At 42.5% G+C, this 15,366-nt stretch overlaps 1 protein-coding gene across 5 annotated transcripts in view; it reads left to right on the plus strand.

The window, feature by feature from the left end:
- Positions 1–15,366, plus strand: part of OPHN1 (oligophrenin 1) — a 314,749-nt gene that overhangs the window by 152,866 nt on the left and 146,517 nt on the right. For all 5 annotated transcript variants that reach the window (XM_081043828.1, XM_081043829.1, XM_081043826.1 and 2 more), the window contains exons 8-14: positions 271–375; positions 2,156–2,285; positions 4,321–4,421; positions 8,635–8,726; positions 12,512–12,590; positions 14,640–14,673; positions 15,189–15,251. In XM_081043828.1, the coding sequence (XP_080899954.1) occupies positions 271–375; positions 2,156–2,285; positions 4,321–4,421; positions 8,635–8,726; positions 12,512–12,590; positions 14,640–14,673; positions 15,189–15,251 (604 nt within the window). The remainder of the gene's footprint in view (positions 1–270; positions 376–2,155; positions 2,286–4,320; positions 4,422–8,634; positions 8,727–12,511; positions 12,591–14,639; positions 14,674–15,188; positions 15,252–15,366) is intronic.

The following is a 15,366-nucleotide window of genomic DNA, read 5'->3' on the forward strand; positions in this document are numbered from 1 at the left end:
AATGTTTAACCTGTAATACAGAATTGTACACCTGAAATTATGTAATTTCATTAACAATTGTCACCCCAATAAATTAAAAAAAGTAAAAAAAACAAAAAATGTTTAACCTAATAAGAGGAAAGCTATGTGTAGATGTGTTTGTTTGCATGACTGCTTTTAAGACTATCCTGGGTAAACAGTGTATGGAGTTTCTTTTCTGTGCTTCTGTTTTCTATATTTGATCAATGTGAAGGTGCTGGTGATGAAGTTATTTTTACACATTTTCCCTAGGTCTTGGCCTTTCTTCATAGCCTCTTCATTTCCAACAGCTTGACGGTAGAACTCACACAGGATTTCCTCCCGTACAAACAGCAACTCCAGCTCAGCTTGCAGAATGTAAGTTTGCATGGGGGTTTTTCATCTGTCTCTGCATTGCCATTTGATTTAAGCCCTGATGACCTTAACCTAGGAATTGTTGGTTATTGCTCCCCAGCCAATTTGTAAGGACACATTGGTGTGGATCATAAATATTTCAGTATACTGGACTGTTCTTGCTCTTCCACTATTAGCTCTTCCCTGTTTTGAGGCTGACTGTTGTTTACCTACCCTTTCCCCGACTCACACCTGTCTCTCCAGTATTTATGAAGTGTTGCTAACTTGCTGCATCTCTTTCAGATCTGAACCCAGCTTTGGGCTTGTTTAAGCACAGATCTTATGCTACTTCCCTGCTTGTCAGTGAAAATACACTCACTGTGGGTTTTATTACCTTGAATGGCCATTTTCCCTTCTCTTCTGTTTCTCTCTACTTATTATTAGAGTTAAATAAATTATTTTTAAAGGTTTTCTCCACCTTCTCTCCCATGCTGGTTCTTATAGATGGACGTAAGCACCGTCTTTCCATTCTTGCCATATGTATTCTTTCTCACTCATTTAATTAACCTGCATTTAATGAATGCTTATGAACATATACTCTGTGCCAGGCATCGCAACAGGCACTGGACATACGGTAATGAGGCACGTTACTTTTTGTGTCTTCAAGGAATGTAGAGTCTCTTGGAGGAGAAAGATATAATCGCAGATAAATCATAATCCCTTATGATAAATGTTAAAATAAAATTCAGACCAAAAATTTTGAAGAAGCACAGAGTTGAATAGTTGACTGCCTGGCACAGGCAGAGAAGGCATCACTAAGATAACGACTTTGAACCAGCTGTTGTATTACATGGAATTTATAGATGTATTTTTAGATGAAGGAGGTTGGTAAGTTGTAGTGGAAATGAATTTCACATCTTTGTTTAGGAGAATCCTGACTTACAGTTGTTGTTTTCTTTTTGGGCACTCTTCATTGGAACATGAGAGCCTTTACGTTCTGCTGATTTTACAAAGTGTTCCTCTAACTGGGTTACTCACTTACATCTTCCTCAAGTATAACTTGACGAGCCTGAGTATGCATACACACGGTGAACTCATTTCCAGAAGAATGAGTACAGTGGGCCCGACTAGATAGGGTGGCCGAGATCACTGTTTTCGTGGCCCTGTCACAATCCTGAGACTAAACACTAAGGACTTTTAATGATTTTCATACCCACATTTCTAAGGGTGTTTTGCCATTGTGTTTTAGCTGTGTAGTATTCAAACATTACTTCTTAAAATTAGCTTTTGTTATTCACGGTTATGGAAACACAAGTTTTCTGTTGACGTATCTTCCAAGAGAGCACCCTCTCATACATTTTATCCCAGTGGCCAAATTAGATTCAGAGTCAGGTAGGCAGTAATTTTACTTGAGGCAGAACTTAGAAGGTACCATGATAATATTATCTTTGGGAACCTTCTTCATAGTTTCCTTTTTTGTGCAGCAGTGGTCAGTCTCATGCTCAGAATTCTAAGAGCTCTTATTTATTGAAGGTTTATGTGATTCTCATTAGAAAATAAAAATCCCCCAAATGTGGTTTTCTGGGTACACTGCTATTTATGTTTGCTTCCCTGTTAGTCTTTAGTACTGTTAAACTCCATAAAATCGTTTTTTGGTCACTGTGGCATTCAACAGTTGTTTTCGCTATGTTGTAACACATGATGAAAGCCGAGAATACTGTGGGTCTCTGGCAAAAAAAAAAAAAAAAGCTTATTTATGATGATGGTGATGATGATAATGATTATGATGATAATGTCTTTGCAGACACGAAATCATTTCTCCAGTACCCGGGAAGAGATGGAAGAACTTAAGAAAAGGATGAAAGAGGCTCCCCAGACATGCAAACTTCCAGGACAGCCTACCATCGAAGGCTATCTCTACACGCAAGAGAAATGTGTGTGAGATACAATACAGGGAGACCCACTGGGTTTTAGTAGGCAGGCACCTACTGCCACTTGGTTTTTCCAAACTCTGGGTACCTATATTGTTCAAGACCCCTGACAGCTACACCTCTTTGGAGAGCTTCCTGCGAATAGTGAAAATAAAAAGGAAGGAGAAATTGGAGGGGGAGGTTATAGATTTGTCTTACAAAGGCTCTGAGATGATAAGACCGTGGGTTTTATCTGAGATTCAAAGTGGGGATTGATAATTGTTTAATCCTTTCGATGACTCTTTGGGGCAAAAAGAGAGGTAGGGGATAGGAGGTAAGAAAATAGTACTTATTCCACTTACTGTATGCCAGGCATGGTCCTGAATGCTTTATATATAGTATCTCATTTAATCTTCGAAACCACCTCATCATATTTATTTTACACATGAGACCTCTGAAGCTTAGAGTGGTCACCAGTTGAAAGATACCCAACTGCCAAATAGCAGGCCTCAGAGTAAAGTCGGGTCTGTAAAATGCCCAAATCTGTGCTCCTACCACGAAACCCTATACGTTCCACTGCCTGAGGATTACATGGATGCCCTTAAGCACTAAACGTCCATCGTGATTTCAGTGGGCAAGACAGTTGCTCATTGCTAACCCAGGAAAGTAGGTTAATTAACTTAGCTGATCACTGAATATTGAACAGGGCCCAAGTTTCCTGCCTCCTAATTACATGATGCAAGGCTGTGTGTGCGATATGATTTTCCTTAGGAACTCTGACCCTGTGATTTCAAGCCCTGCCCAGAATTATTCTACCTGGGGAGTAGGCGCAGGAAGCTACCCAGAAGTTAGCAGTGGCAGAAACCACTGCGATCCAGAAAGCCTGGGATTGCAGGAGTGATATTGTCTTGCTTTCTTCCTGTAAAGCAGGGGTGTCCAAACTGCGGCCTGCAGCAAATTCCAAAAACATATTTAGTTTACTTCAATAAACCAGGTGAAGCAATACGTACTTCACCTCGAGTGAGTGGCCCGGCTATTTGTGTATTTTACCGCATATGGCCCTTGGTAAAAAATGTTGAAAAAAGTTAGGACACCCCTGCTGTATAGCGATTAGCTTCTGATGGTTTTCAAAGATGTGTGTGTTCTTTCATGTGTCAGCTTCATCCCTTCAGCTCTGCATTGCAGGATTTCTCAGTGTCAGCACTATTGACATTTTGGACGGGGTAATTCTGTATTATACAAAAATGTGGATCAGCCTTTGTTTTTGCCCTCGAGCAGTGCACAGTCTGACGAGGAAGACAGACAAACATATCAAGAATTATAATGAAATATGTTGAGCACAGCATTTGGGACATATGCATGAGGGCTTCACTGAGGAAGTGACATTTGAACTGGAACTTGAATTATGAGTGAGATCTTGACAGGTGAAGAAAAGGGGAAAGAAAATTCCAGGTGTATACCACTGCATGAGTAAAGGAACAGATGTGTGCAAGGATGCAGTGTGTCTGTAGGGCCTTGGTTTGCCAAGAACAATCCTGGTTTAAACACATTGTGCTGATGTAATTATTAATAGTGCCGTATTCACTCTTAGTATGTCTCAAATTTGGGTTATAAATTACATGGCATCAACAAATTAAGTCAGCAATAGGGTTCTGAACTAATTCAGTTTCAGAAGGAATGGAGAGGAGAAGACAACTGAAGGAGAGATATTTAGGGGCTAGAATGGACAGAACCCAACCACCAGTCTAATGGGCCACATTACAAGGCAGTGGGAGTGGAAGACTAGATATTTCCAGCTCATGCAATGGGGTGTGCAGAGGAACACAGCAAGGAGGGTTTTGGAGCAGTCAGAGCAGATGTGAAAGCAGATGATGAGGGTTAGGCTGTCCATGTGCACACCAGGCAGGTAGGTGACCCTATATGGCTGGAGCTCGGGAACAGGAGGACTGGGTCCGGAGCATGACCTCGACAGCAAGCTGTGTGCAGCTTCCATCTTAGGGGTGGGATGGCCATGAAACCAAAGCTGAATTTGCCAGCTCACCTGTGTCTATTTTTGTAGGGGCTTTGGGAATATCCTGGGTGAAATACTACTGCCAGTATGAGAAAGAGACCAAGACGCTCACCATGACACCTATGGAGCAGAAGCCAGGTGCTAAGCAGGTCAGTTGTTTTGTGTTCCACATTTTCTCACGCGCATCTGTGACTGCATCTCCCCAAAGGGTAGATGCTGACCTAGTGTTAGAGAAGAAGTCTGTCACTGCCATATGCAGTCTGACACTTCATGTGTCTCCTTGGCATAGGTTTGCATTGCACCAAATACTACTCAGTGAGTTAAAGCGCTTTGTTGGTACATCAACCCTTCTGAACGTACCTGTACACTTTCAGAGTACTTACTACATTATTACAAGTGCCTGTCACATTGTACAAAGAAGACAGTTAGTTTACTTGCCTGGAAGAACCTCATATGTTATGTTACGTTTTATGTTATGTTATGTTATGTTTTATGATATGTTGTGTATTATGTTATATGTTGTTATATGTTATATGTTATATGTTGTTATGTTATGTTAGACCATGCAAGCAAAGCATTTATTTTATCATCTCACTTTTGCCTGTGTTTGTAGGAGTTTGGGGAACACACACCCACACACAGACACACACACACACAGACACACACACACACACACACACACACACACGATGACGCTTTCTTAAGATGAAAGCTGATAGACAGGCTATTCACATTCTGAAGTAATTCAATGTGTCCTTTTAACTGTCTCCGGCTTAACTGTCTCCAGCTCAGACAGGCTTGGCACATGGTTTTTAAGGATTTTCATTCTTTACAAATTGTTTGCAAAGTGAAACAATGTTCACTTGTTCAGAGTGAACATTGTGTGCGTGAAGACTGAATTTAGGTAGGCAGGAATTTGGATAAAATTTGGCCCATTTTTCTCTATTGCTGGTAGTTGTCATTGAAGAGCTGTCCTGTGTCTTGTTCATAGGAAATTAGAGTAGACTGACATTTAGTGGCAGTCTTTTTTTTTTTTTTCCATAAATTTATTTATTTATTAGTTTCAGGTGTACAAAACAAGGTAATACTTAGACGTTCATCATCCATATCCCTCACACTGTGAACCCCCCTCCCCCCATCCACCATCCCTCCGACCCCACACCGAACCATCACATTATATATATAAAATTATAGTTGGCATTCATTAATGTCCAGCCTCTGGTGTCCAATGCCATGACCAGGTATCCACAGCATCCCTGAGGTGGTCTCCCAAACAGGACGCATGCCCATCGGATACCCAACAAAATCTCCACAACATTATAGAATACCTTCCCCAAATTAATTTTCAAAAAAAAAAAAAAAAAAAACCCGAGGCCATCTTGTGGTCACCAGCTGCCTCCAAATCCTCCAAAACTCCAATTCAAAAATCTGTAGTGGCAGTCTTTTGAAAATACCTGTTTTGGGTCTTTAGCCACTGGGGTTTTTAGAATCCTCAGCCATGCTGCTATGTGGGCTGGTTATTCGTTTATGACTCCAAAACTCTCCTTAGTTTCCAGTCTGCCTATTGCCAAAGCACCTTTCAGTATGATTCCAGTAGATTTATCTTGTCCCAGTTCTGCCAGACTTAGCTGATGTGTCTGGCAAGGCCTTATAAGCAACCATGTCCTGCCGTCTCTTCCTTTCCTTTTTATACACACATTACTCTCTAAATCTGGATGTTAACGTTCCTCTCGTAGACAGTAAGCTGATTAAGCCCTCCCTGTCCTTCTCAGAGGTGCCTACTACAAAGCTCAAGACAGAGGCAGGAGATACCACTTTCATATCCTCCTAGCAACTGACAGCAAGCTCTCCTTTTCGTTTTTGCCGCTCTTCCCTTTTCATTGAGTGGCTGCTTGCAAAACTGCAGTCATGTCAGCCTAAGCAGCTTTAATATGGGATTCCTAACGGAACAGAAAGAGGAACTTGGTCTTCCCTTTCAATGGAAGAGGGGGTGGAAGTAGTTACTTGAATTGCCCTAAATTGGAGTTGGAAATGGTCCCTTGTCAGTTCTCTGATTTAGTTCCTATTACTAGTTTGTATTTTAGAAAGGCAAAAAATATAAATATAAGTGAAGTAATAATAAGAAGAAATAATAACATGGTGAAAAGCCACTGTGTTGAATGTCTGCTGTGTGCCAGGTGCTGAGGTGCATACTTTCTGTCACATGCCTCGTTACTTTCCCAGCAGCACTGTGAATTAGGGTTAGCCAAACTTGAAAGTGGAGGACTTAGCCCTCCTCAGCACTAGGACACTTAGCACTGTTCCCTACTCGTTCAGCCTATTTATTGACCACCATTGGTTCCACTGGTCACTTGGCGCATCGCCCTCCCAAGCGCTGTTTTATCAGATTCTCATCCCTTCCCTGTCAGGCATTTGTGCTAAGAGGAAAAGAGCACTCCATTTTGAGTCTTGAGAACTGGTTTTAAATCCTAGCGTGTGGCCTACTGGCTTTTTGATCTTGACTAAATGACTTGTCGCCCAGTGTCATTTTCCTTATCAGAAAAGTGGCACTGTGAACACTGACTGAGCACTAACTCTTTGCCAGCTTCTAGAGATTTAAAGACAAATAAGACACTTCCCATGTCCTTAAGGCATTCTCAGGCAAGTAGGTAAATCAGACGTTAAAACAGGAAGCTTTAATAGAATTGTGGGTAATTTGGGAGGAAATTAAAGTAGAAGTGCAGTTTCGAGAGCCAGTAAGAGTTTATGCAGGCAAAGTACATAGAGAAAGTCATTTCGGGTGGAGGAAACAGTATATGCAGAGTTACGGAGTCATGAAAGGGCACGATGTGTGTGGGAATACAAGTAGTTTTGCACAGATGGCACATAAAACTGACAGGGTTGCCTGCAGGTGAGCCTGGACTGGTGGGCAGGGCCTAAGCCCCTGAGCTGCGATGCCACCAAGTCTGAGGGAGTTGAGAGTTCAAAGAGGGATGGTGAGTGCATGATGCACTTGTAAAGTACTCTTATCTTGAAAGACCAATGACGCTCAATATCCTAAGTGTTGGCGTGGGGAAGGCAGATTGAAGGATGCATTTTGAGTTGACTTTTTTTTTTTATTTATTTATTGGGGTGACAGTTGTTAGTAAAATTACATAGATTTCAGGTGTACAATTCCGTATTACATCATCAATAAATCCCATTGTGTGTTCACCACCCAGAGTCAGTTCTCCTTCCATCACCATATATTTGATCCCCCTTACCGAGTTTTTTATAGTGCAGGAGCAGCAAAAGGATAGGCCTTCAGGGTTCAAGTGTGCCAATGAGAGAGAAGTAGCGGATGAGCAGCTGTATGGGCCAGTTTGGATGGCATAGTGCTTAGGCTTAAACCTGGCACTTGGGCATTGTTTCTGAATCTCAGACAACAATGTGGGTAGTGTTATTCCCATTTAATAGGGTACAAAGTTACGATTCAGTGTGAAAATGATGTTCCCTGGCTCACATAGCTAGTAAAAGGCACAACTGAGACAAGGCCCCAGGTTTTAAGATTTCTAGTTTATTGCTATTTCCACTATACCAACTTGGGTGACTTTGGGTAAGTCATTTTACCTCTGAGCTCCACTTCCCTGTAAGGGTTGTTATAAAGAAAGTTGGTTTGAAAATACCCAGTGTCATATGCTGCACCTACTACGTGATCGATTAACGTTATTTCTCCTTCCTGTCCCACATTGTCTCTGTTGAGATAATAGACAGAATTTTTAATCTGTAGACACAGTGGATTCCAATGGCCTTGTTCAGTGCGCACAAGACTGAGGCAGACCACACTAATCCAGCACATGCAAAATACCAAATGCCACCTTCACTGATACACACATTGGCTTCTGTTCTCTACCCCTGCACTATTCTTGGAGAAGTTGCTTTTGCAATCCTGTCATCCGCAAGAGTCTGGAGCTGTGGAGCACAAATGTTTGTCTCCCCTCCTCCATCTGCCACTCTAATGGAAGAACGCTTGCAGAAAGCCACTTACCCATTGCAGCCTTCCGACCTAAAAGTCTCATGAAAATTTTATTGTGCACACTTAATGCCATTTGGGCAGCTCATTTCTCCTACACTCCCTTTCCACGATACGTAGTGACCTTCCTATTTAATCAGCCACACTTGGAAAGGAGTGATGGCCCACTTGAGTATTTTGTCCTGGTCTCAGCCATTCGTTGATTCTTGCTGCAAACACCGTTTGAAGGGCCAGGGTTCTCAGTGATGGTACACATCACCCCTGCTGCCCTGACAGCTGCCTTCCAAGTGACACTGAGGACACTGCGGGAGGCAGAAGAGGTTTCTGTGCATTTTTTCCCAAATTGGCTATTAATCCTTCTCTTGTATCAGGGGCCCTTGGACTTAACCCTGAAGTACTGCGTGAGAAGGAAGACGGAATCTATTGACAAGAGGTTCTGTTTTGACATAGAAACAAATGAAAGGTAAGCTGTGCTGGTGTGAATTGGCAGTGTCCCCGTGAGCCAGGTGTTGAGCTTGTGTAGGTCTCTTGTTTTCCTCTGTCAGCTCTTGTTGATGCAAATGAGTAAATCCATGCACGACATTGTTGTTTGGCTCTTCTGGCTGCCCTTCCCAGGGGTCCCTGTTAGACCTGGCCCAGCACTGGCTCACTCTATGCATGTTTCAGGCAGCTCTGCGTCATCTGCTCCACGTAGAAAAAGTAATTCCTCACATTTTGTGCTCTCAGAGATGCCAAAGATTAGGAGGATGGCAGTGGGACTGGGGAGTTTTTCTCACCTACTTGGTGGGAGCATCATACAGAATTTCCCTATTTTGCACATATTTATGTAAAGTGGAAATAGATTGATTATCAACTTTCCGATTTCAGCTAAGGCTTACAGACTTTGGGCTTGACAGCGTTTGTTTCCTTCCAGTGCCTTCTTTTTGTTTTCTGAGCATGCACAATTTTATTAGATGGGAGTTTAATGTTTACATTTTAAAAGGAGAACATTTGCAATTACTTTAGCATGTTATGTAGGTGGGAAGTTGATCCAAAATCCGGTGAATAAAGGTATTTCTATATTTCTTTTCAGTCTGTTGTTTGTATCTCTTAGGCACTTGGTAACACAATAGAATCAAACAAAATGATCAGATTACTAGAAAGGAACTTGAAGGTTGAATTAGTACAATATCATATGAACAAAACTGTAAGTAACTGGAATCAGAAAGATTTGTCTGAGAGATGAGGACTTTTTTGAGGGGGTTGTTAATGAAGGGGATGAGGGGAGTAAATGACTACTAGTGAGTTTCCCCATTTTAAATTTCTGTTTGTGAATCTATAGGACTTTTTGTTTAAAATGAATGGTCCCAATCAAAGACGGCTGTGATCATAAACACTGTTACTGGTAAACACTGCTACCGGTTAACGTGAGGCTGTCACTCATTTTCCAGACAGCTGCAGGCCCAGTAGGAAGGGGGAAATGATTGTTGGCTGTGGCTCCCCTTTCATGAATGGTTAGTGTCTCTGTCTCAGAAGCATCAAGGTGCTTAAAAGAAATGAAAATTTCCTGCCTCTAATTTCATTCAGATTCCCTTTCCAGCTTAAATTTGCAACCTTCTTGCAAATAATACTCCCACAGACTCAAGGCAGTTGCAAACAGTTTGGCCCTAGTGTTAGGACCTGGGACCAACTCACAATTACGCATCTTGCCCCTAGTGCTATGCAAGGTTCATGGTAGAAACTAAATTTGGTGTTCATTTTCTGATGTATTTTTTTCCTACCCCGGAATGCTGAGGATTTCTGAGACTAGACCTAGGAATCAAAGTTGTGATGTGTCTGTGATTTTAGTTACCCCATATTGGGTGCTTTTAAAAATGTTCCCTCGTTTACTCCCCTCTCCTACTGTACAGGTGAGATGACTGATACTGGAATACGGTTAACGGACTTGCCCAGTCACAGTCACTACGTAGTGGCAAGGCTGAGCTCTAACCCTGGTCTGTCGGTCTCCAAAGGCCATGTTCTTTTTAATTGCATCCACTTGTCTATTATAAGCAGAATAAATGTGCTGTGAAATAGAGCGTTAAGGATAACAGGGAAGGTACTGAGGCACCTCTGCGCATGTGGAGTTTTCCGAGGGATGTGACATCTGCTTTCCTGGCTAGTCAATCTGACAAAAGGAACAGTCGGCCTTCCCAGCAGGCTTCAGGCACTTGTACTTGTGTTCCCTGCGGCACAGAGCAAAGGATTCTGTGAATCTTGTTTTCTAGTTTGGGAACAGAGGAGAACTTTTTACAAGTGTTCTTACCAGTATTTGAAGCCACAGGCTCATAGCCCATCAGCGTTTGAATGGCAATAATAATAATAATAACAACAACAACAACAGCAGCACCATTTCAGCCCTTTAAGTGATAATTTCCTCTAGTCCTAACCACAGTCACATGAGGTAGGGGTGTTATTATCTCTGTTTCACAAAGGAAGACAAGGAGACGGAAAGAAGTGAAGTCACTTAAATTACTAGAAAACGGCTAGAAAACGGTAGAGCTCACAGTCTTAACCTCTGTAGTCTGCTGTAGATGTGCCGTATGTGCCCTTTTCCTCCACATGGCTGACTGAGACCTCAGTGAGGGCACAGGCTTTGTCTAAGGTCATAATGGAAGACCCTGGACGAGGAGTCACTGCTCTTCGTCCCTGTCATCCTGTTCATAACAATATTGTTCTTCGAACCTGACTTTCTGTAGCACTCCAGGATCTCCCAGTGCTTCCTGAAGAGCCACTTATTTATTCTTTCAGCTTCTTGGTAAGGTAAAGCCAGGATACACACTGGATTTTCTATTTCTCAGATAGGGAAGCTGAGTTCCAGAATGGTTTTAATATCATATCTGGTCTTTAGTGTCTGTTTGTATGTCTGTGGCCCACCTGCTTGCTTGACTTCCTTTTGGTTTCAGGATTCAACTGGGTAGCTGTCTTTACTCAGATTTCTAGACATTTTCGCTCCTTGAAATGTATCCAAAAGGCTGGGTGTTTCTAAGGGCAAAGTAAACTTGAAAGAATCCAGTGCTCAAAGCCAGCTCCTGATTTTCAATTGATCTGGCTTGAAGATAATTTGGGAGCTTTCTTTTTAAGGAGTGCTTTAATGAAGTAAGAGATGGGAGGGCAGGTGGAACAGGCATATCACAATACCACAACTGGAAAGGACCTCCCAGCTTGTTTGTTCCAACACCCTGATGGATAACGAAACTGAGGCCAAGAGAGGTCCAGTGACTTTTTCAGGGTCTCTCATCATTGTTCCTATCATGTCATGCCTCTGAGAGTGGTCTCATCTTAACGTAGAAGGAATGACAGGATCAAGCTTCTCATAATGTCATAAAGAGGCAGACACTTGCAATAATATGGTCAATCCTAAATTGCCAGTTTGGTTGTGAAGATCTATAAAGATCGTACACAGTATACCAACTTGGGGGATCTCCGGGTGTACAAGTAGGTAGTCTGTAAGGAAATAGAATAAAATTGGGTTTGAGGCTATCTGCCATACTGAAGACGCCTTATAGTGTAGTGCCTAAGAAAGAACATGGCTGCAGCACCAGAATGACTAAGTTCAAATCCTGGCTGCATACTTACCCACTATGTGAACTTAGCTAACTTCTTTGTTCCTCAGTTTTCCCTTCTGTAAAATAGGAATTACTGTAGTACCTGCTTTATAGGCTTCCTGGGCAGATTGAATACATTAGTACCACTGAAGTACTTAGAATAGGATCCAGTCCCTAGTGAGCATTCAATAACTACGAGTTGTTGCTAATTAGTCATAAGATTGCTTAAGTCAGCTGAAGCTCCTGGACACCCTAGATGGTGGAAGTAGCGAGGCCATTTTCATGAAGACGAATGTGCTGGTGACAAACATGCTCCCCGCTAGAGCCCAGGCCAAATGGCTGGCTTCCAAGAGAGACGCAGGGAGAGCCTCAGTTTGGCTGAAGCACAATGGGGCCAATTTAAATGTATATTATAGTGGGGTGTCTTGGCATAGGCCTTCCTATTTCCTTGCCTGACCCTGGCATTAGGCCGGCCAGATACCACCTCCCCAGGGTCCCCAAAGTTACTGTCCTCTAAATTTTCTGTTGTTTTCCCCAGTAGAAGAGAGTTTGAAAAACTGGAATTCTGTAATGCTTGTGCCTACTGAGTGTGATACCTCCCAGGGCTGAGACAGACCTTAGATCACAAGACTCCATTTTCTCAGTGAGTTTTCTGCTTTCAACTTGTCATTTTCTCCCTTAGGCCAGGAACCATCACTCTGCAGGCCCTTTCAGAAGCGAACAGAAGGCTATGGATGGAAGCCATGGATGGGAAAGAGCCTGTAAGTGACTTCAGACATTGGGTAGTACTTGGGCAGCATAGCCCGGTATGTGAGTGCCCTCTAGTGGTACCAGAGGGTCTAGGACAATTAAAGGGTAATAGATCCTTTACACAGCGTTTTTAGAGCTAGAAGGAATTGTTGATTCGACATCTCTTGTTTAACAAGTAAGGCAACTTGAATTCCAGAGATGGGGAGGACCTTCTCTAGGATTCCCCTCACAGAAAGAATGAAAGCTGGGCCTACAATCCAGGCACTTAGCTCCTTGCTCCAGTTTAAGTTATGCAGCTGTGCCCACAAGATGTTAAAGAAAATTAAGCCTCTTTTCAGATTATATAATTAATATGTGTTCATATGGAAGGACTGAAAATAATTGGCATGGCTGTGAACAGCATTTATTAAGATTTCAGTCAAAATGGTTTTGCTGCACCCTCTACATTCCCAAGTCAGCTTATTCTCTTTAAGGGTACAGCTAGTGGAGGAGACGGCCTTGCCGTCCTGTTTCCTAAATTTACCACTCTATGTAGAAGGCTGTTGTTACACAGGAGGACAAGCGATACCTTAGAGGGTTAGTGGTTATGCTGGAAACACTAATACGAATAGTCAGATATCACCGAAAAGCATTTTCTCTCTTCAGTATTTTCTCAGTAGTTGTCTTCCAGTGGCATATGAAATAATATCAGCTTCCTAGTGTCGGAGTCTCAAAAGGTTAGAATTCGATACTGGTTCTGCCATTCAATGGTTGTATGACCTTGAGCAAGTTATTTCATCTCTCAGAGACTCAGTTTTCCTCTCTTCAGTAAAATGCCTTTGATAATCTCTGTTGTACCTACCTCACAGGGCTGCTTTAAAAATCAAGTGAGAGCCAGTCTGTCAACGATTATGTAATTTTTAGTTTTAGGTGCTTCAAACTAGTCTGAAGGATGGCTACAGAGCTACTGAGACTCAACAGTATTCGATACGTTCTAATCTCCTTGCTTTATTCAAGGCAAACGTTTGCTAAGAGGGGGATTACATTCTAGGGTTTTCTTTCTGTGGGTCCACAGTGCTCTGGAATCTAAACAGGGCTGCACAGACCCAGATTGCATTTATGGCAACCCAGCCAAGAAGATGGCAGGAGAGAAGCGGTGTTGTGAGGACTGCCACCGGGAGTGTGTTCCGGACCTGTCTCCCCTCTTTCTCCTCCCACAAATCTGGAGCTTCATTATTACATGCCTTTGAGGTTTCTCTAGGAGGGTGCCCCGAGGCTCTGCAAGGCCTTTTAGTCTTGACTCCCTCTCCCGAACTTGTTCTCCCTCAGGTTTTGAAGATCGACTTTTCCCAAATATCTTGTTTGTAAAAGTGGCAGCAAGGGCTGGCCAGCATAGAAAACTCACTCATTGAGGTACCCATGGGCATACACAGATATGCAGAGCATTTCCCTTTCAAGGAGAAGTTGTTAAAGCGGCATGCACATCACTCATGCTGATTTTAGAGGTATGGATTTCCAAATCTGGACATGTCCCAGACTTCACCAGGAGGTCGAGGCGGAGCCAAGACTGACGTCAAGAGCCAGAGATCTGCTTTGGTCTCTCACATAGCTATCACAGGACACTTCAGAATGCCTTTGAGAATTCTGGGTCAATGTATGGGTCTCTTTCAGACGGACACTTGCCTTTCCTCAGAAAAACGATTAATTAGTCTTTGGGGTATGAGAGGTCGGTATAGGGAACATTTCAGTTTTATCATCAATGCCCATTATTCAGGTATGCATGAGAAAACCACTTCCTTTCTCGCATGTTCTCTGGCTCCACCGAAAAACTCTTCGTAAGTAAATGTCTAAGAAGTCTACATGTTCGGCTGCTGTGAGCTGTATGAAATCCAGTGTCGTCTTCAGGGATTGTTAACCCAATTGTTTTCTAGGGACCTGGTCCAAGACTGATTCTGTTCAGCCCACTCTTCCTTCTTGTAAAAAGCTTTGAGTCCTTAATGGTTTTGATTTAATATGATTTGCCACACTTACCTGTAGTATTCACCATAGCCATGGCTCTCTCTGTTTCTCTTCTTTTGTAGATATACCACAGCCCCATAACGAAACAGGAAGAAAGTGAGTCGTATTTCTGATCTACTGACATTATAAACTGCCAGTAAATGCTATCGTCAGTGACGTGATATTGATGCTAGTGTGTTTATGGACGCTGCTGTGTGGAATGAAAGTCAGACCTATATTGTAAACATGTGTCTGTTGACTGAACTACGGAAGTCACTCTGTCTTACCTTATGGGGGAGTAATAGCCATAATATAAAGAAACACATTATACCCTTCCTGTTCCAGACACGAGAGAAATTGTGTGCATTTCCAGCCTGATGTTTCACATTTGATGTTTCTCATGCCAGAAGCACACATAATGCAAAGGGCTAACTGAAAGCATTTTGTGTTATAAGGAGTAACAACTCTAACCACCGCCCCTCCAATAAAAGGACCTTTCTATTTAAGGGTGATTGGAGATGAGCCACCAAGCCCTTAGTTTTCTCACTGCGGTCTCTTAGCATGATGATTGAATGTTTGCTAGTGAGGCTTTTTACAGGGGATCTAACTCTGCTTTCCTTTGCTTGAAACAGTGGAGCTGAATGAAGTGGGCTTCAAGTTTGTGAGAAAGTGCATCAATGTCATTGAGACCAAAGGTAAGATAATGAACTGTAGCCCTGGCAGTGTTTGAATCTGGTCACTCTGGATTTATCCTGGGGCAATTTTTTGAAAGTAGCAATGATGTCGCCTGTTGGTTGGGACCCATTTTAG

The sequence above is a fragment of the Rhinolophus hipposideros genome (genome assembly GCF_964194185.1).
Source record: "Rhinolophus hipposideros genome assembly, chromosome: X".
Classification (NCBI taxonomy): domain Eukaryota; kingdom Metazoa; phylum Chordata; class Mammalia; order Chiroptera; family Rhinolophidae; genus Rhinolophus; species Rhinolophus hipposideros.